Raw genomic sequence first — 22,958 nt, forward strand, 5'->3', positions numbered from 1 at the left:
CTATCCTGCTGTGTTCCAAATTTAAATTATTTACTTGTGTGAGCCTATGGCTTTGCACTTTGTTATATATATATATTTTGCATTCTATTTTAGTTACTTTAGCGATGAGGTAGCGACTTGTCCAGGGTGTACCCCGCCTTAAGGTTCATAAAATTTTAAAACTAAAAAATATAATTTAAATAAAAAATTCAAAAAGGCTGTCCTATCCTATATTCGACGCATTTGTGGCGACTTGTCCAGGGTTTACCCCGCCTTCCACCCGTATGCAGCTGAGATAGGCTCCAGCACCCCCCGCCACCCCGACAGGGACAAGCGGTAGGAAATGGATGGATAGATTTTAGTTACTTTGAGTTTAAAACCCCCTGGCGCTGTTTTGTACTGTTTCTGTACTGTTTTTGTACTTTTTTTGATTATTTTTATTTCTCAATTGTTTGTAAATGTTGCAATTTATAAATAAAGGTTCATAAAATTTAATGGATGGATGGATGGATTTTAGTTACTTTATTGAGTTTACAACCTCCCTGGCGCTGTTTTGTACTGTTTTTGTACTTTTTAAAAATTATTATTATTTCTCAATTGTTTTTAAATGTTGCAATTTATAAATAAAGGTTTATAAAATAAAATAAAATAAATAAAAAAAGGCTTATCCCATATTAGACGTATCTGTAAAACAGCGCTCCCTGTCGTCTTTACCTAAACTCATCCAGTTGGCACTTGGCGCTCCCAAGTGACATTTTTATTCCACTTTACCATCGTTCAGATGACAAATTGTACCTGTAAAAAATATTTCATAATTATTTAGCGTGTTAGACTTACGAATAAAGACCTACACAACGTTTTTAGTATGTCTCTTTTCGTGGCGAATCTGCGGAATGGAATAAAACGCCGCACGCCAAACCGGAAACCACGTGATTATACGGAAAGCGATTTGAGGAGCAGCACACTCGCGTTGAATGACCCAAGTTTAAATTTAAGGGCTTTTAAAAAAAATCTTGTACAATAAGTTTTTTTCCCTGACATTTTTCAGACATGTCGTCGTTCAGAAAAGCCTTAAAATCCCGACAGAGAAGCCACCATGAACGATCTCAGGTGAGCTAGCAGACCTAGCCAAAGGCTAACATGGCCACGCTTATGTTATTAAACATCATTTGTTATTTAACACTAAACCTTTTTGTGTGTCCGGTCAGCCTGCCTTTAGGAAGCATTTGGGACTCCTGCAGAAGAAGAAAGACTACAAACTCCGTGCAGAGTAAGTTTAGAAGTTTGTCTAGGCCAGTGTTTTTCAACCACTGTAGTGTGCCGTGGGAGATTGTCTAATTTCACCTATTTAGGTTAAAACATTTTTTTGCAAACCAGCGTAACCTTTTTTTTATGGACTTGCCTCTTTGTGATGTTAAGTTTCTGTTATAAGCTGTTATACAGTACATGCCTTGAGCTCTTATTTTGAAGGCTTTAAGAGCGGAAAGCATGTTTTTGATTGATTGAAACTTTCATTAGTAGATTGCACAGTATAGTACATATTCCGTACAATTGACCACTAAATGGTAACACCCCAATAGGTTTTTCAACTTGTTTAAGTCGGGGTCCACGTTAATAAACTCATGGTACAAATACAGTATATAGCAGGGGTCACCAACCTTTTTGAAAGCAAGAGCTACTTCTTGGGTGCTGATTAATGCGAAGGGCTACCAGTTTGATACACACTTCAATAAATTGCCAGAAATAGCCAATTTGCTCAATTTACCTTTAACTCTATATTATTATTAATAATGAATGATATTTACACTTAATTGAACGGTTTAAAAGAGGAGAAAACACGAAAATTTCGACTCTTTAAAATTCAAAATTCAACCGAAAAAAAGAAGAGAAAAACTAGCTAATTTGAATCTTTTTGAAAAAATTAAAAAAATAATTTATGGAACATCATTAGTCATTTTTCCTGATTACGATTAATTTTAGAATTGTTTTAAATAGGTTAAAATCCAATCTGCACTTTGTTAGAATATATAACAAATTGGACCAAGCTATATTTCTAACAAAGACAAATCATTATTTCTTCTAGATTTTCCAGAACAAAAATTCAAAAAAAAATTCAAAAGACTTTGAAATAAGATTTAAATTTGATTCTACAGATTTTCTAGATTTGCCAGAATAATTTTTTTGAATTTTAATCATAATAAGTTTGAAGCAATATCTCACAAATATTCTTCGTCGAAAAAACAGAAGCTAAAATGAAGAATCAAATTAAAACGTATTTATTATTCTTTACAAGAAAAAATAAAACATTTACTTGAACATTGATTTAAATTGTCAGGAAAGAAGAGGAAGGAATTTAAAAGGTAAAAAGGTATATGTGTTTAAAAATCCTAAAATCATTTTTAAGGTTGTATTTTTTCTCTAAAATTGTCTTTCTGAAAGTTATAAGAAGCAAAGTAAAAAAAATTAATTTATTTATTTAAACAAGTGAAGAAAGGGACAAGCGGTAGAAAATGGATGGATGGATGGAAGACCAAGTCTTTAAAATATTTTCTTGGATTTTCAAATTCTATTTGAGTTTTGTCTCTCTTAGAATTAAAAATGTCGGGCAAAGCGAGACCAGCTTGCTAGTAAATAAATAACATTTAAAAAACAGAGGCAGCTCACTGGTAAGTGCTGCTATTTGAGCTATTTTTAGAACAGGCCAGCGGGCTACTCATCTGGTCCTTACGGGCTACCTGGTGCCCGCGGGCACCGCGTTGGTGACCCCTGGTATATACTATCATCATAATACAGTCATCACACAAGTTAATCATCAGAGTATATACGTTGAATTAATTACATTATTTACAGTCCGGGGGGTGGGATGTGGAGGGTTTGGTTGATATCAGCACTTTAGTCATCAACAATTGCATCATCTGAGAAATGGACATTTAAACAGTGTAGGTCTTACTTGGTAGGATATGTACAGCGAGCAGAGAACATAGTGAGCTCAGAAAGCATAAGAACAAGTATATACATTTGATTATTTACATTTGGTTATTTACAATCCGGGGAGGTGGGATGTGGTGGGGGGAGGGTGTTAGTCAAGGGTTGAAGTTGCCTGGAGGTGTTGTTTTGGTGCGGTTTTGAAGGAGGATAGAGATGCACTTTCTTTTACACCTGTTGGGAGTGCATTCCATATTGATGTGGCATAGAAGGAGAATGAGTCAAATCAAATCAACTTTATTTATAAAGCACATTTAAAATTTACCACAGGGGTAGCCAAAGTGCTGTACAATGGGCAGGTTAAAAGATAATACGAGAACCGAGCAAACACAACACAACACAAACAGAACACGATAAAAAATAAATAAATAAAACATAAAAACAGGTTCATAGCAGGTGTATTTTGGGGCGCCATTGCAGGATGGATATCACTCAGTGTTAAAAGCCATGGAATAAAAGTATGTTTTTAAGAGATATTTAAAAACAGGAAGAGAGGAGGCTTGTCTAACACTCAGAGGTAGGTCGTTCCAGAGCTTGGGAGCAGCAGCGGCGAAAGCTCTGTCACCTCTAAGCTTCAGCCTTGTGTCTGGGACCGTCAGTAGCAGCTGATCGGCTGATCTTCGGGATCGGGTGGGGCAGTAAGGCTGAAGGAGGTCGGAGAGATATGTTGGCGTCGTTAAGACCTTTGTTAGATCGGAATCTGGGTTTAACGTGGTTTGTGGAACTCCCCCTGGTGTTGTGGTTATGGCGGTCATTTACGTTATGGAAGTAGTTTGACATGTGCTTCGGTATCAGGGAGGTGTAGCAGATTTTATAGACTAGGCTCAGTGCAAGTTGTTTTACTCTGTCCTCCATTGTACTGTATAAAAGCTTATAACAGGAACTTAACATCACAAAGAGGCAAGTCCATTAAAATAGGTTACACCAGTAATTGTAGTCTGCAAATGATGTGTTGTTGTTGAGTGTCGGTGCTGTCTAGAGCTCGGCAGAGTGACCGTGTAATACTCTTCCATATCAGTAGGTGGCAGCAGGTAGTTAATTGCTTTGTAGATGTCGGAAACAGTGGGAGGCAGTGTGCAGGTAAAATTGTGTCTAATGCTTAAACGAAAAATAAACAAAAGGTGAGTGCCCCTAAGAATAGGCATTGAAGCTTAGGGAAGGCTATGCAGGACAAAAATAAAACTGAACTGGCTACAAAGTAAACAAAAACAGAATGCTGGACGACAGCAAAGACTTACTGTGGAGCAAAGACGGCCTCCACAATGTACGTCCGAACATGACATGACAATCAACAATGTCCCCACAAAGAAGGATTAAAAACAACTGAAATATTCTTGATTGCTAAAACAAAGTAGATGCGGGAAATATCGCTCAAAGGAAGACATGAAACTGCTACAGGAAAACCAAAAAAAGAGAAAAAGCCACCAAAATAGGAGCGCAAGACAAGAACTAAAACACTACACACAGGAAAACATAAAAAAACTCAATAAGTCAGGGCTTGATGTGACAGGTGGTGACAGTACACCTACTTTGAGACTAGAGCTATATTGATGCATGCTTGGTTATGCTTTAAAGTCATATCCAACAATTGCGACAACGACTTTTTCCTGTCCACTGAGTTTCGTTTTTTTAATGATTTCTGCTGGTGGTGTGCCTCCGCATTTTTTCAACGCAAAAAATGTGCCTTGGCTCAAAAAAGGTTGAAAAACACTGATCTAGGCTTTAACACAGATATTTAACTACGGCCATTGATTGTGTTCCAACAGTGACTACCACAAGAAGCAAAACACCCTCAAAGCCCTTAAGAAGAAGGCTCTGGAGAAGAATCCAGATGAGTTCTACCATAACATGGTCAACTCGCAGATAAAGGTAACCATAACAACGGGCGCATATTTTTCTCATGTAACTATTCTGCTCCTAAACTGTTGAAAAAAGGGTGAAAATGTGTCAAAACTGGAATCTATATTGCCTGTGCTATTATGTGTGACAAATACACTGGGACTGGGCGATGGTTTTTATGATCTATCGAAAATAAGGACCAGGAGAGAAAGAAAAAAACGAATGTTAAGATTTTTTTTTTTAAATGTAATCCTGGCAGCATGGTGGGTAGGGGTTGGTTTGTGTGCGCACCTCGCAATAAGAAAGACCCAGGTTCGATCCCCGGGCTGGGGGTCTTTCTGTGTGGAGTTTGCATGTTCTCCCTGTGACTGCGTGGGGAACTCCGGCTTCCTCCCACCTCCAAAGACATTTGGAGGTTCAAACACCGGCCGAGTCATACCAAAGACTATAAAAATGGGAGCCATTACCTCCCTGCTTGGCACTCAGCATCAAGGGTTGGAATTGGGGGTTAAATCACCAAAAATGATACCCGGGCGTGGCCACCGCTGCTGCCTACTGCTCCCCTCCCCTCCCAGGGGGTGATCAAGGGTGATGGGTCAAATGCAGAGAATAATTTGGCCACACCTAGTGTGTGTGACAATCATTGGTACTTTAACACTCAATTGGTGTGTGTGTGAATGGTTGTCTGTCTACCTGTGTTGGCCCTGCGATTAGCTGGCGACTTGTCCAGGGTGTACCCCGCCTACTGCCTAAATGCAGAAATGCAGCTGAGATGAGCTCCAGCACCCTCCCGCGACCCCAAGAGGGACGAGCAGTAAAAAAAATGGAAGGATAGATGGATGTAACCATCCTCTGATTATAATCCCCTTAGCCATTTTTTTTTAACACAACCATGGAAACACTCAATGTAAAAAAAAAGCTCTAAAAATCCCTTTGTATGACTGTTATAACCTCTTAAAATTAAGATACAAAAATATGTAGAATGTAAAAAATGCTTAAAATGTAACAAAATAGTGTGAAAATTTGAACTTGGAGAAAACTGAGAGGAACTATTTTTTGCAGGTTTAGTGCCACGCTGTGTAACATTTAATTTGGTCTTTTATTCCTATTTAATTGCGGAAAGGAAATCATGTTATTATTTGATGGATAGGTCTTTGTTGTCATTGCACAAGTACAACGAAACTTTGTTTTCAGCACAAACCCGTTCAAGATTAGACAAACAAACAGTGTACAGGGTTACAGAACAGGAACGCTGATGGGTCGCCACAAGGCGCCCCGTAAAAGATGGGGAAAAGGTAAAACGCTGGGGAAGGATGAGTAAAAAAATACAATCTAGACTGGGCTCCTAAGGGCGCCCCAGTCTGGAGTGGGAAAAAAACCTCCATCGCAAAGCACATATACATATTACAACGTACATCTCGAGATATCTAGCAACAGAGGGGAGGGAGTGCGGGGTCATGGTGGCGGGCCGCAGCTCTCAGTCGCTGACCATCCTTTCATCACCCCTATGGGATTTGCGTTTCAAAGTAATTATTATTTAAATATTATTGGACCAAATTACTTTTGTTTTAAAGTAGCACATTCGTTATATTTTGTAATTTATTTTGTTTATACTGTACTGCACTTCAGTTCGTACCTAATATTTACTGTTAAGGTGACTTTTCCTGTGGTATCGACAATTAATTTTTAGAGATGTCCGATATTATCGGCCGATAAATGCTTTAAAATGTAATATCGGAAATTATTGGTATCGGTTTTTGTATTATCGGTATCGTTTTTTTTTTATTTATTTTTTATTTTTTTAATTAAATCAACATAAAAAACACAAGATACACTTACAATTAGTGCACCAACCCAAAAAACCTCCCTCCCCCATTTACACTCATTCACACAAAAGGGTTGTTTCCTTCTGTTATTAATATTGTGGTTCCTACATTATATATCAATATATATCAATACAGTCTGCAAGGGATACAGTCCGTAAGCACACATGATTGTGCGTGCTGCTGGTCCACTAATAGTACTAACCTTTAACAGTTAATTTGACTAATTTTCATTAATTACTAGTTTCTATGTAACTGATTTTATATTGTTTTACTTTCTTTTTTATTCAAGAAAATGTTTTTAATTTATTTATCTTATTTTATTTTATTAATTTAAAAAAAAAAAAAGGACCTTATCTTCACCATACCTGGTTGTCCAAATTAGGCATAATAATGTGTTAATTCCACAACTGTATATATCAGTATCGGTATCGGTTGATATCAGTATCTGTAATTAAAGAGTTGGACAATATCGGATATCGGCAAAGAAGCCATTATCGGACATCCCTATTAATTTTCTCTCTGCAGCACTCATTTTTTTTACTTTCTCTTCTCACTCCATGCAGAGAATCAACAGCGAGATGGCACGATGGTGCAACCAAACTTGATACTGTTACGTGATTTGGCTTTTAGCGTGTTCTCTCCCATTGCTAAGTGACCACTTCCTATTTTGCCTGGTTACCAGAACGAGAGTGCAGTTGTTCATGCCATCGAATGGTTACACTTGTCATTACACCATGTACAAAATAAAATAGCTTTGAGGTCGGTAAGCACAACCACAATTATTCTGTGAATTAGGCGCAGCGGTTTATAAGGCGCACTGTCGATTTTTGAGGAAATGAAAGGATTTTAAGTGCGCCTTATAGTCTGAAAAATACGGTATATGCTAGTATGTCTTCCAAAAGCATCACTGCATCAAGCAATAAGGTCTCCACAAATTTAGCCGCTCAGTGAAGGGCTGTTGCTTATCATTATATATTTTAATGTTGTGCCCGGTCGACAGGATGGCATTCACACGTCTAAAGAGGGGGACCCGATGACAGAGGAGCAGAAGAAAGTGATGAGGACTCAAGATATCAAATACGTGGAGCTGAAGAGGGTGGCGGAGTCAAGGGTAAGTTATACGAAATGTATATTTAAATCTGCAACGTGTATGTTTGTGTGTGTGTAATGTGCTTTAACGCTATTGGTACTCCGCTACAGGGAGTCTATCCCATTTCCTTATTTGTTAGGCATGTTGTCCTTTATTTACATCTTATCTCCTGCCACTCTGTCCTCCAGACTCATCGTTTTAAGGAGATGCCGGTAAAATATGGAGTCACCTGTCTTGTTTTCGGATGTTCACCAATGTGTGATACAACATTGATGTTCTAACATTTAAGAATAATTCAGCAGTTGTATGTTCAGTGCACCCGGAAAGTATTCACAGTGCTTCACTTTTTCCACGTTTTGTTATATTAGACTAGACTTCCTATTTATTGTCATTCAAATGTGAACTTGACAGTACAGATAAGAACGACATTTTGTTGCATTAGCTCATTGTAGTGCAGAATAAAAAAGCAATATGGTGCAGATATAAATAGATTACTGTACAGATGAATATATTGCACTTTTGCATATGCATCCAGGTTTATGGATGTATGTTATATTGTCTTTATATTCCAGCGAGTTAATCCATTTTGGGGGGAGTTGAGGGGATAATTATGATGCGTTCAAGAGTTACGGCCTGAGGGAAGAAGCTGTTGCAGAACCTGGAGCACTGTTTCCCATAAACTACCAAGATACCTGTGGCGGTGGGGGCGTGGCTATGGGCGTGGTCACCATGACATCATCGAGTAATTTGAATAATTTACTACAATATGATTTTTTCTAAAAAGGCTCAAAAAATGTATACTTACTAATTAATAATAACAGTTTTGTTTTAAACGTCCATCCATCCATCCATTTTACAATATAATTACAACACTTTATGTACATATTTATATACAGATTTGAACAATAAGTTATTCACTGAAATATATTTATTAATTGTGGTTCTTACAAAAAATATATCTTATAAAAATATAAAAGCTAAAATGTCTCTTGAAGCTCTGCCCCTTTAATTAGTGCATACTAAATAATTTAACTTTAGCCTATTACTACAACCATATTATTTACCAGCAACATAATGTGAAACAGAGGCAGAGGTGTCCTGCCACAGTCAGTAACAAATAAACAGAAAACAGTAGTGGTGGTAGATAGACACAGAGCTTCATCAAACATCTGATGCACTGAACAAAGAGCTCCAAAAATCTTGTTCCTACACTTCTCTTTTGTAAAGTAAATCTGAACAGCCGATATGGGCATCTACATCAACTATATGATTTGCCTGTGAAGCTGGACAGGACAACAACAACAAAAATTAAATAAATCAATTAAAAAAAATCTATTTGTGGCGGCCTTAATTCTTTCGTGGCGGGCCGCCACAAATAAATGAATGTGTGGGAAACACTGTGGAGGTTCTGCTTCGGAGGCTGCGGAACCTCTTTCTAGAGTCCAGCAGTGAAAACAGTCCTTGGTGGGGGTGGGAGGAGTCTCTGCAGATTTTCTGAGCCCTGGTCAGGCAGCGGCTTTTTGCCATCTCCTGGATAGGAGGAAGAGGAGTCCTGATGATCTTTTCCGCCGTCCTCACCACTCTCTGGAGAGACTTCCAGTCTGAGGCATTGCAGACTCCAGTCCTTATTCCAAAATGTTATAAAATTATTTAATTTCTCAAAATTCTTCCCCATACCAACAATTTCAAAATGTTTTTAAAATTGTTTTGCAAATGTATTAGAAAAGAAAAAATCACATGTACAGTGCAGGTCAAAAGTTTGGACACACCTTCTCATTCAATGCGTTTTCTTTATTTTCATGACTACCGTAATTTCCGGACTATAAGCCGCTACTTTTTCCCCTCGTTCTGGTCCCTGCGGCTTATACAACGGTGCGGCTTATTTACGGCCTGTTCCTCTCAGACACCGACGAAGAGGATTTCGGTGGTTTTAGTACGCAGGAGGAAGACGATGACACGATGATTAAAGACTGACTTTTCATATACCGGTAGGCTGGTTATTTTGATAACGTACAGGCGAGCACTTTGTATTACTTTGCACCGTTGTATTATTTGTACTCTGCACGAATGCTGTTCGCCTTGTCAAAGATGTGAAAGTTTGATTGAATGATTGAAAGATTTATTGTTAATAAATGGGACGCTTTGCGTTCCCAAACAGTCATCTCTGTCCCGACAATCCCCTCCGTGGTAGCAGGAACCCCTATATACTACGGTAATTACACATCAAAACCCTGCGGCTTATAGTCGGGTGCGGCTTATATATGGAGCAATCTGTATTTTCCCCTAAATTTAGCTGGTGCGGCTTATAGTCAGGTGCGGCTTATAGTCCGGAAATTACGGTATTTACATTGTAGATTGTCACATCAAAACTATGAATGAACACATGTGGAGTTATGTACTTAACAAAAAAAGGTGAAGTAACTGAAAACATTTTATATTCTAGTTTCTTTAAAATAGCCACCCTTTGCTGATTACCGTTTTGCACACTCTTGGCATTCTCTCGAAGAGCTTCACGTACACCTGTGAAGTGAAAACCATGTTTAGAGGTTGTTTCACCTTTTTTTGTTAAGTACTCTACTCCACATGTGTTCATTCATAGTTTTGATGCCTTCAGTGACAATCTACAATGTATATGGTCATGAGAACAAAGGAAGCGCATTGAATGAGAAGGTGTGTCCAAACTTTTGGCCTTAGACTTAGACTTAGACAAACTTTAATGATCCACAAGGGAAATTGTTCCACACAGTAGCTCAGTTACAAATGATGGAAAAGATGGAAAGGACAATGCAGGTATAAAATAGACTAAAAGCGATATAAAATATAACATATATACGTAATATTTACATAATATATGTACAGTATAGGATATATACTGATATATGATATTATGTTTATATCATATATACAATATATAACAATTACCATGTACAATATTACAGTATGTGTAACAGCTGCAGCATAAAATAGAGAGTAAATCCAGCAGAAAATAGACATTATAAACAAAGAGAAGTAGCTAACATAGAAGGTGTCAGGTAATAGACAATAGCCTGCACTGTACATAAGTATTCACAACGTTTGCTCAATACTTTGATGATGCATCTTTGTCAGAAAGTACAGCTTAAAGCAGTGTTTTTCAACCTTTTTTGAGCCAAGGCACATTTTTTGCGTTGAAAAAATCCAGAGGCACACCGCCAGCAGAAATCATTGAAAAACAAAACTCCGTTGACAGTAAAAAGTCGTTGTTGCAATTGTTGGATATGACTTTAAACCATAACCAAGCATGCATGACTATAGCTCTTGTCTCAAAGTAGGTGTACTGTCACCACCTATCACATCACGCCCTGACTTATTTGGACTTTTTTGCTGTTTTCCTGTGTGTAGTGTTTTAGTTCTTGTCTTGCGCTCCTATTTTGGTGGCTTTTTCTCTTTTTTAAAAATATTTTCCTGTAGCAGTTTCATGTCTTCCTTTTAAGTGATATTTCCCACATCTACTTTGTTTTAGCAATCAAGAATATTTCAGTTGTTTGTATCCGTCTTTGTGCGGACATTGTTGATTGTCATGTCATGTTCGGATGTACATTGTGGACGCCGTCTTTGCTCCACAGTAAGTCTTTGCTGTCGTCCAGCATTCTGTTTTTGTTTACTTTGTAGCCGGTTCACTTTTAGTTTCGATCTGTATAGCCTTTCCTAAGCTTCAATGCCTTTTCTTAGGGGCACTCACCTTTTGTTTATTTTTGGTTTAAGCATTACACACAATTTTACCTGCACGCTGCCTCCCCCTGTTTCCGACATCTACAAAGCAATTAGCTACCTGCTGCCACCTACTGATATGGAAGAGTATTACACGGTCACTCTGCCGAGCTCTAGACAGCACCGACACTCAACAACAACACATCATTTGCAGACTATAATTACTGGTTTGCAAAAAATATTTTTAACCCAAATAGGTGAAATTACATAATCTCCCACGGCCCACCAGACTGTATCTCACGGCACACTGGTTGAAAAACACTGGCTTAAAGTATTTACTTTTGTGTTTTTTTAAAAATACATTTGCAAATTACAAAAACATTTTCATATTGTCATTATGGGGTTTTTTGTATAGAATTTTTAAGACAAAAATGAATTTATTTTATTTAACAATTTTGAAAAAGTGAAGCACCGTGTTTCTGATTGCACTGCATTCTAAACAGGATGTCTCAGCTAAGGGCAAAATAAATTCCGAAAAGGATACACTTGTGTGTTTTCATGATTACAGATCAAGGCACTGGAGATACTCTCGCTTCAGCTAATATGCAAGAACAAATCATTGAGAACAACAACTGAGACAAGCTGTAAATAAGAGGAAACCGATGAACTGTGGGTGTAAAAAACAATAAATAAAAATTCCTGTATTTAGTATTTGCGAAACAATTGACCATTGAGTGGGGGGGAAACCGAGCCAATCATGACTGAAATGAAAAGTTAAGCACAACGCACCATTAACCCTGTTGGTCATTTCTTTTTCAGAAAATAGAGCGCATGAAGGCGAGTCTCCATCTTCTACAGGTGGATGGCAGACAAAAAAACAACCACACCTTTTTTGTGGATTCCAAAAAGGAAGGTTGGTATTAGTTACGAAACCGAATGGATAGTTGTATTTTGGCGTGCAAAAGGGAGGGAACATTTCTGGAGTACAATCACATTAAATGAAAGATTGACCCATTTTCATGGAAATTGATGATAGTAGGAAATGTGGGATAATTACTACAAATTTTATCTCAGACAGTTGTGACTATAGATGTCCGATATTCCGATGTTGTCCAACTCTTAATTACCGATTCCGATATCAACCGATACTGATATATACAGTCGTGGAATTAACACATTATTATGCCTAATTTTGTTGTGATGCCCCGCTGGATGCATTAAACAATGTAACATAAAAATTAGAGATGTCCGATATTATCGGTCTGCCGATATTATCGGCCGATAAATGCGTTAAAATGTAATATCGGAAATTATCGGTATCGTTTTTTTTATTATCAGTATCGTTTTTTTTATTTTATTTTTTATTTTTATTTTTATTTATTAAATCCACATAAAAAACACAAGATACACTTACAATTAGTGCACCAACCCAAAAAACCTCCCTCCCCCATTTACACTCATTCACACTCATTCACACAAAAGGGTTGTTTCTTTCTGTTATTAATATTCTGGTTCCTACATTATATATCAATATATATCAATACAGTCTGCAAGGGATACAGTCCGTAAGCACACATGATTGTGCGTGCTGCTGGTCCACTAATAATACTAACCTTTAACAGTTAATTTTACAAATTTTCATTAATTACTATTTTCTATGTAACTGTTTTTATATTGTTTTACTTTCTTTTTTATTCAAGAAAATGTTTTTAATTTATTTATCTTATTTTATTTGATTAATTTTTTTAAAAAGTACCTTATCTTCACCATACCTGGTTGTCCAAATTAGGCATAATATGTGTTAATTCCACGACTGTATATATCGGTTGATATCGGTATCGGTTGATATCGGTATCGGTAATTAAAGAGTTGGACAATATCGGCATATCGGATATCGGCAAAAAGCCATTATCGGACATCCCTAAAAAAAATTAATCAACTCAAGTTATGGAAAAAAATGCCAACATGACACTGCCATATTTATTATTGAAGTCACAAAGTGCGTTATTTTTTTTTAACAAGCCTCAAAACAGCAGCTTGGAATTTGGGACATGCTCTCCCTGAGAGAGCATGAGGAGGTTGAGGTGGGCGGGGTTGGGGGGGCTGGGGGCGGGTTTGAGGTGGAGTGGTGGGTAGGGGATATTTAACTTTAGCCTACTACTACAACCATATTATTTACCAGCAACATAAAGTGAAACAGAGGCAGAGGTGTCCTGCCACAGTCAGTAACAAATAAACAGAAAACAGTAGTGGTGGTAGATAGACACAGAGCTTCATCAAACATCTGATCCACTGAACAAAGAGCTCCAACAATCTTGAACTTTAGACTGCCATCAGTTTTACTCCCTACACTTAACCATGTGTTTCCTACTGCCTGCAGACTTTGCACCCTTTGTTATATACACATGTTGTGTTTCTAATATAAATACATTTAATAAAGTCAAATACAAATAAGGCAACAAGAGAAGTATCCTACACTTCTCTTTTGTAAAGTAAATCTGAACAGCCTATAAGGGCATCTACATCAACTATATGATTTGCCTGAGAAGCTGGAGAGGACAAAAAAAAAAAAAAAATATATATATATATATATATATTTTAATTTTAAATTTTTTTTAATTTTAATTTTTTTATTTGTGGCGGACGTAATTCTTTCGTGGCGGGCCGCCACAAATAAATGAATGTGTGGGAAACACCGAATGTATTATTGATGAGGTGGGAGTTGAAGATGTAATTGAAAAAAAGAAAGAAAGTTGTTCTTCAAAAATGTGGTCAATTTGATTGTTGCAGAGCGCTGAGATAAGCCGTCGTGTTCCCAGCAGTGTTCACCCTTAACCCGGAAACCGAAGTCCCGCTTGGGAAAAATCTAATGCCACAACACAATAGAAAATACGACAAATGCTGCACTGTAGTACATAAAAGACTTAATTTAGGGCAGAAATGTGTAGAATATGCTTCAAGAAAATATTCAATGTCGTGAAGACAAAATATTTGAAGCGTGAAGTGGCGAGGAACTTCTTAAGTGAACATTTTGCCATAAACCATGCAGGATAATTACAACGGTACAGTATAAAAGACACAGCATTCATTTTTCAATGTCTTTTTTGTGGACTGTCATCAGTATGCTTCAGTACTTCAATAAACCGGTCAGTGTTTACGAAATCTTAAAAAAAAAAAAGCATTTCTGAGCACATTATTAAGGTGACCAGGGAAGAAAGATTCACTATAAAGGCGACCTGGGCAAATTAATGCCCGGGGACAACATGTGGCCCGTTAAGCTTTTCAATCTGGACCGCCGGACATTCCCTAAAAATTGTTTTGATCTTTAAGATGGAAAGTGTAGCTGCCATTATGATGTGCAGGGATGTTTTCAAATTTTCAAATTACCGTAAGTCTTGGAACTATCATCATCGGCGGCCCTCCTGGTAGGGGTGTATCCCTTTATGGAGGATGCCTGTGCGTGACTTTGTTTAACGTGGGGAGACTGGTGCACAGACAGTCACCACACGATCCTTGACAGATCCGGGTCAGGGTCCAGTGGCATGGAGTCCAAGACGACTGGGGACCCTTTTCTGCTGCAGCCTTCATCCGCCATCCCAGCCGTTGTGACGCTCCATAGGGTTAGCAGTCATCCTCCGTCTGTTCCACCGTTGAGGTCTTGGGTTGTTATTTCCCCATAAATGGGCCCACATGGATGTGGGGGTGCCTTCTTCCGCCATCGCAGCCGTTGTGCTAGTTTTTACATCTTCCGCCTGCTGCGCCGTTGAGGTCTTCACCGTATCCCTGGCTAGGGGGCAATCAGGTACTAGGCCTTTGCCAAGGACCACCTGGGGTAACAGTAGTAAGGGGGTTAACCTCCTAGTGCCCCAAGACCCCATAGAGGAGCCTCCACTGCTGGATGCACTTTAACGTCATCTTGAACTATACAAAGTATTTCAATGGTTGGAATCTACGCTTTTGCATCATATACTAGTTACTATGGTAATCTAATTAGTTACTATGGTAATCTAATTAGTTACTATGGTCATTTAAGTCACAGCAGCTCAGATGAGGCACCAAGCAGTGTGGGTGGGGAGCGTTTCCACAGAGTGTTTCCAGAGCGGCCAGCAGAAGGAGATTTTTACTACAAAGTTCTAAAGCTTAGTGATATATCAGATTGTAAGTGTTTTTTTTTTTTACCCTTAGCGTTCGTATTTAGCTGTTTGTTGCATTTCGCTTGATTGTAAAATGTCGATCAAGGGGGGGGTGTGATAATATGTTGTCAATATTCAGTGTTTTATTGGTCATAGTTAATATTGTAAATCCCACATTCTTTATTTTCATGTACATTCTGGGTGTCTCATTCAGTAGAAAAAAAAAAAGAATTCCGTTTTTTAACCTCTTAAGGCCCAAGCTGTTTGTTTACATGCTTTTTATTTTTATTTCTCTTTGCTATTTGGGCTTATTGGACCCTAATTAGAATAAAAACTAAAAATCATCTTTTAATATGATGTACTTAGTCCATAAGTACACAAGTGTGTACTTCATGTTTATTAGGGTTGGGTATCGTTTGAATTCGAACGATTCCGATTCTTTGTTTCGATTCCGATTCCTGACGATTCTCAATTCCGATTCTTCTTGTACCATGCCGGGATCAATGTGTTTGACAGGTAGTCCCTGGAAGGTGGTATGTATTTTGGGTTGAGAGTTTTCACCATATCCCTGCAAACATAAACAAACATGTAATGTTGCTGTTACTGTTTAGCCCAGTATCAATTAGCTTAGCTCTAACGTTATTGCTTAACTAACCTAAATGTTGGAGATTCCACCTCTGAAAAGGGATGCAGTCTTTTGACTATGTGTGCAGTGACCTTTCTGTGGCACTCTTCCGTCTGTGGCACCGACATCTTCCCCATTTCCGCTACGGTGAACGTAGTACGCTGAGCACATCGCGGAGCCTGGCTAGCAGGTTGTAAATTGTCTATGAATAAACACACGGGCTAATTTGTTAGCTGCCTCGACGTTGGCGCAAAACACATTATTTATTGCATATATATTGTTTTACTTACCGGATTCGGACTGCAATGCAGTCACCGAGGTGCCAGGCTGGGCGTCGAAGCCAGAGGAAGAGGCACAGGAGGACGGTCGGCGCAGCGCGTCGAAGACGGGACACGCATTTATTTGTACTCGGAGGTGCTTCATCATGTTCGACGTGCACCCTCCTAAGCACGGAACAGTCCTGTCGCACGTGTTACATTTCGCCGATATTTCATTTTTTTTTAGTAAAATAAAGCCACACTTCGACCGCCGACGCCCGCTATCCATGCTTGACTGACTCGCTCGGCTACATGGGTTCGGCTATGCCAGGGGTCGGCAACCCGCGGCTCCGGAGCCGCATGCGGCTCCTTGACCACTCTGATGCGGCTCAGCTACATACATGCCGACCCCCCGATTTTCCCAGGAGATTTATGGATCTCAGTGTCTCTCATAGATTACTCCCAGGGAAAAATTAATCCTATTTACACTCTAATTACTAAATAAAGGGCGTGCCCTAATTGCACTGCAGTAATTGTCCTCTATAGCATTTACATACAGTGTGCCAGTCCAGCCACATGTTGCATGTTGTTATTACTTGCACACACAGGAGACAGCAAAGCATACTTACTCATCAGCCACACAGCTTACACTGACGGTAGCTGTATCAAACAACTTTAACATTGTTACGTTACAAATATGCGCCACACTGTGAACCCACACCAAAAAAGAATGAAAAACACATTTCTGGAGAACATCCCACCGTAACACAACATAAACACAACACAACCATTACCCAGAATCCCATGCAGCCCTAACTCTTCCGGTCTACATTATACACCCCCGCTACCACCAAATCCCCCCACACATCAACCCCCCCCCACCCCCCTCTCCGTGCGTTGGTTGAGCGGAAGAGTTAGGGCTGCATGGGATTCTGGGTATTGGTACCGTCAGTGTAAGATGTGTGGCTGCTGAGTTAGTACGCCTTGCTGTCACTTACGTGAGCAAGCTGAAATTGCAATCTACGTGTGGTCGAGCAGGTACACTGTTAGGGCAGACTGTAGAGGGCGCCAAATACAGTGTCACCACGCCCTGAGATTCGGGAGTCTCCCGGGAAAAATGAGAGGGTTGGCAAGTATGACGCTATCAAGCGTCATTCATTCAAAACTCGCGGGCTGCACTAACATCAAATTTCCACATTAAAGTGCGTGCCGGTGCGTGTGTCGGAGACTCCTGGTTAACATAGCACAAAGCATTTAAGCTTTGTATGCGGTGTTTTTCATTTTAAAAATTTTTTTGTGGCTCCCATTACTTTCTTTAATTTGTGAAACTTGCCAAAATGGCTCTTTGAGTGGTAAAGGTTGCCGACCCCTGGGCTATGCTAACACTTCCGGCGGTGGGCGCTTCTTCGTTGGTGTTTAGCGGCTTCTTCTTCCGGTCGGCGGACTTACCCAGTTTGCCGACCGGAAAAAAAGAATATCGAAACTAGGAATCGAAATTTAAACTTTTGAACGATTCCGGGAGAATCGGAAAGTTAGTCCCAGTTCCAATCAATACTCTATACTCGATACCCAACCCAAATGTTTAGTGACATGCACATTTTTATTTTTACACTTTTTTTTTTCTCCCAAATTCCATTGTATGTTATACTCTTCTGACACCACCAGATAGCAGTATAAGTGTCCATATGTCGGCATAAGACCCCAATTCAGTACTGTACACAGTTTTGGAAATAAGAGCTAAAAGGTGCTGTCAACGCATGTGACCACTAAAGCCTTTAGAGGTGGCGGTCTGTCAAAATGTTTTTAGCATTCAATAAAACATTGTGAGGGTTTGTATTAGTGTTCCTAAAAATCAGATATACTAGCTCCCAGACACATTTTTTTCTCTAAATCCGGCCCCCGAGTCGAAATAATTGCCCAGGCCTGTTATAAAGGGTGCACAAAATTAGACAACCCTATTTGCATTGTTTGCTTGCTGGTTGTGGTGTTTCGATCATCTTGTAATATTTCTACAAATGTTGGCGTCTGCAGTGCAGTCGTTTGACTTGGCCGAACACCTCAACACCGTCCCCGAGCTGATGGATCGAGCGTACAACAGGCCGACAGTGGACACGCTGAGGACCAAGCGCTTTCCCAGAGACATACAGCCCATCGACCTCATGGTACGTCCTCGTAATAAATGTTGGTTTGTCCCTTTAAAAAAAAAATACAATACCAGCTGAAACTGACTGTTTTCATCCCTCCACTCGTGTGTAGAAACTGTCCAAGAAACAGTCCTTCGAGTACAGGCTTCTTTCCCAAAGGATCGACCGCGAAAGCAAATTGTTTGTCATCAGCCAGAAAATCCAGGCCCGCAAGGACCTACAGGTAGCATAACTTTTCTAGCTTCTGAGGTCGACTTTCTATTTTTTAATCACGTCTTTGTGTGCACCAGGATAAAACCAAGAAAGTGAAAGTGAAGGACGAGACACCTGGTTCTGCTCCCATCTACAAGTTTGAGACCAAGAGGAAACGCTGAGTCCGCCAAATTGCTCGAATTTATTGCTACTACTCGTTGTACATACAAACACTTCTTTTCTCTGCTAGGTATTAAACAATAAAATACATTTGACTTCACTCTCCAATGCTGGGTTTTGCATAATTTAAGACTTTAAAATGAGAAACCTAGTGGGACAATTCCTGATGCAGGTGATATTTTGTACCACTAGATGGAGCTAGTAACCTACATTTAAAATTCCACTGTAGGAACAGTGACATTTTTTTTTAATGAGAAATACGCTTAACCACATCATTAGGTGCTCCTACACATCTGTAATGAGATCCACCACAAGAGCTACGCAAAAAAAGAAAATGTTATACTTTTCAGCAACATTGAGAGTTGATGCTAATGTTTTGACCCTCCTAAAGCAATATATTGCAATTGAAGCTGTGGTATCAGAATGTGTATCTAATAATGTGGCCAGTGAGTATATGCAGGAGCAGCAATATGCATAATACTGTATGTGTGTCTACCTCCTCTATGGCCTTCATACAGTGCAAGATGGGCTGAAGTCCAACAGCAGATCACAGTGATCGGGGCCTTGATTGATCGCCTGTGGTGGCTTCATAAACGGGGCCAATCCATCAAACTCTCCTGGGAACCTCTGGAAGGGAAGAAGGAAGAGAGCGAGTCAGGCAGAAATGTCAGCGGAGAGAAGTGGAGGAAGAGAACCAAAGGCCTCGGTCCAGACGTTGACCATGTGACCAAAGGTGAGCTAATATGCTTATTATCGTAGACCAGAACAGGAAAACCTGCTGGATGCTGACTAATAATCATACATGTACCCGTGTAGCAACTCCCATCTGGTGGACGTAATACACAAATTACATCAGGGAGTTACCTACAGCCACAGCTTTTGATGAATCTGCGCTAATTTGGCGACTGTAGCAGCGATGAATTGTATAAGAATAGAATAGAATATATCGTTATTGTCATTGTACAACGAAATTGTAAGCAAAAACTAATTTAGTACAAATTCATAATAACTAAAGATGTCCGCTAATGGCTTTTTTGCCGATATTCCGATATTGTCCAACTCTTAATTACTGATACCGATATCAACCGATACCGGTATAATAACATATTATTATGGCTTATTTGGACAACCAGGTATGGTGAAGATAAGGTCCTTTTAAATTTTTAAAATAAAATAAGATAAATAAATTAAAAACATTTTCTTGAATAAAAAAAGTAAAACAATATAAAAACAGTTACAAAGAAAGTAGTAATGAATGAAAATGAGTAAAATTAACTGTTAAATGTTAGTACTATTAGTGGACCAGCAGCACGCACAATCATGTTGGCATTTTTTTCCATAACTTGAGTTGATTTATTTTTATTAGGGATGTCCGATAATGGCTTTTTGCCGATATCCGATATGCAGATATTGTCCAACTCTTTAATTACCGATACCGATATCAACCGATACCGATATCAACCGATATATACAGTCGTGGAATTAACACATTATTATGCCTAATTTGGACAACCAGGTATGGTGAACATAAGGTACTTTTTAAAAAAATTAATCAAATAAAATAAGATAAATAAATTAAAAACATTTTCTTGAATAAAAAAGAAAGTAAAACAATATAAAAACAGTTACATAGAAACTAGTAATTAATGAAAATTTGTAAAATTAACTGTTAAAGGTTAGTATTATTAGTGGACCAGCAGCACGCACAATCATGCGTGCTTACGGACTGTATCCCTTGCAGACTGTATTGATATATATTGATATATAATGTAGGAACCAGAATATTAATAACAACAGAAAGAAACAACCCTTTTGTGTGAATGAGTGTAAATGGGGAAGGGAGATTTTTTTGGGTTGGTGCACTAATTGTAAGTGTATCTTGTGTTTTTTTATGTTGATTTAATAAAAAAAAACAAAAAACGATACCAATAACTAAAAAAAACGATACCGATAATTTCCGACATTACATTTTAAAGCATCTCTAAATAGAATATATCTTTGTTGTCATTGTACATTATACAACGAAATTGTAAGCAAAAACTAATTTAGTGCAAATTCATAATAACACATAAAAACATAAGAACATAGATAGATAGATAAAAATACATAAAAATACCAAGCACACAGCTCACATGCACAGTCATTCTTGTCTTGTGTTCAGCAACACTATTGCTCTCGGGTAAAAAGTGTTCTTAAATCCGTTTGTCCGGCATTTTATTGTCCTGTATCTCCTGCCCGAGGGCAGCAGTTCAAAAAGTTCATGTCCGGGGTGAGATGGGTCCCTTATGATGCACCTGGCTCTGCACAGTTCATCTAGGGCAGGGGTCGGCAACCTTCAGCATACAAAGAGCCATTGGAGCCCATTTCCCCCCCAAATAAAACCCACCTAGAGCCACAAACTCTGTTAGATTCCCAAAATGACGATAACACAACTTATAGTTTCCTTACACTTGTGCTATAGGACTTATGAAAATAAACACTTATTTGATGTATTTCTGGGTATAACGAAGCAAATCATCAAATTATTTTGAACATTAGAAAAAAATACACTGTTCCTTCCCTTATTAATTAATAAAAAAATAATCAACTCATTCCAATGTTCTGAAGGCATACGACTGCGGCATATTCATTTGACTAAAAATTTAAAACAACTACCTAGTCATTAATAAAAATGTAAATAAATAAAATGTTTCTCTTTTTTGATCCGTCCATTGCTAGGGGTTGACCGCTAAAAACAATACAATCGCATGGCAGCAAGTGATGTCGCATAAGGGCTGTGACAAACATTTCCATCGACAATATATTAAAGGCCTACTGAAAGCCACTACTACCGACCACGCAGTCTGATAGTTTATATATCAATGATGAAATCTTAACATTGCAACACATGCCAATACGGCCGGGTTAACTTATAAAGTGACATTTTAAATTTCCCGGGGAACTTCCGGTTCAAAACGCCTTTGGAGGATGACGTATGCGCGTGACGTCGCGAGGTCCACGGAAGTGTTTGGACCCTTTTGGACACAATACACAGAGCTCTGTTTTCTTCGACAAAATTCCACAGTATTCTGGACATCTGTGTTGGTGAATCTTTTGCAATTTGTTTAATGAACAATGGAGGCTGCAAAGAAGAACGTTGTAGGTGGGATCGGTGTATGCGGCTGGCTGTAGCAACACAACAAGGAGGACTTTGTTGGATAGCAGACGCGCTAGCGGCGAACTCACCTTGACTTCCTACGTCTCCGGGCCGCCGACCGCATCGTCGATCGCTGGAACGCAGGTGAGCACGGGTGTTGATGAGCAGATGAGGGCTGGCTGGCGTAGGTGGAGCGCTAATGTTTTTATCATAGCTCTGACGAGGTCCCGTTGTTAAGTTAGCGTCGTTAGCAACAGCATTGCTAGGCTTCGACAGGCGTCGAATACACATTAACCGTGTATTTACATGTCCAGTGTTTGGTTCGGTGTCTCCTGATAGTAGTATTGTTGATCTTCTGTCTATCCTTCCAGTCAGGGATTTATTTATTTTGTTTCTATCTGCATTTGAGACAGATGCTATCACGTTAGCTCATGCTAAAGAGCTTCGTCGATGTATTGTCGTGGAGATAAAAGCCACTGTTAAATGTCCATTTCGCCTTCTCGACTCTCATTTTCAAGAGGATATAGTATCCGAGGTGGTTTAAAATACAAATCCGTGATCCACAATAGAAAAAGGAGAGAGTGTGGAGTCCAATGAGCCAGCTTGTACCTAAGTTACGGTCAGAGCGAAAAAAGATATCTCTTGAACTGCATTCTAGTCCGTCACTCTAACGTTCCTCATCCACGAATCTTTCATCCTCGCTCAAATTAATGGGGTAATCGTCACTTTCTCGCTCCTAATATCTCTCGCTCCATTGTAAACAACGGGGAATTGTGAGCAGCACTACCGCTTGTGACGTCACGCTACTTCCGGTAGGGGCAAGGTTTTTTTTTATCAGCGAGCAAAAGTTGCGAACTTTATCGTCGATTTTCTCTACTAAAT

General features: G+C 39.0%; 1 protein-coding gene across 1 annotated transcript; it reads left to right on the plus strand.

Moving 5' to 3' along the window:
* The first annotated feature begins 887 nt into the window (after positions 1-887).
* On the plus strand, positions 888-19,053 carry LOC133660530 (probable U3 small nucleolar RNA-associated protein 11). The gene is made up of 8 exons (XM_062064070.1): positions 888-1,089; positions 1,188-1,249; positions 4,731-4,833; positions 7,630-7,740; positions 12,229-12,322; positions 18,456-18,586; positions 18,681-18,791; positions 18,859-19,053. Exons 1-8 carry the CDS (start codon positions 1,030-1,032, stop codon positions 18,940-18,942), a joined length of 756 nt encoding a protein of 251 aa, XP_061920054.1. The 5' UTR covers positions 888-1,029; the 3' UTR covers positions 18,943-19,053.
* Positions 19,054-22,958: the final 3,905 nt, after the last annotated feature.

Source organism: Entelurus aequoreus, linkage group LG11 (assembly GCF_033978785.1).
Source record: "Entelurus aequoreus isolate RoL-2023_Sb linkage group LG11, RoL_Eaeq_v1.1, whole genome shotgun sequence".
In the NCBI taxonomy this organism is placed as follows: Eukaryota; Metazoa; Chordata; class Actinopteri; order Syngnathiformes; family Syngnathidae; genus Entelurus; species Entelurus aequoreus.

What these genes read in the sequence shown, in the direction of transcription:
- LOC133660530 (XM_062064070.1), top strand. Translation starts at nt 1,030, where the DNA reads ATGTCGTCGTTCAGAAAAGCCTTAAAATCCCGACAGAGAAGCCACCAT. An exon ending in TGGTCAACTCGCAGATAAAG is followed by an intron (nt 4,834 to 7,629) that starts GTAACCATAACA and finishes CCCGGTCGACAG; the next exon opens with GATGGCATTCACACGTCTAA. An exon ending in AGAGGGTGGCGGAGTCAAGG is followed by an intron (nt 7,741 to 12,228) that starts GTAAGTTATACG and finishes TTTCTTTTTCAG; the next exon opens with AAAATAGAGCGCATGAAGGC.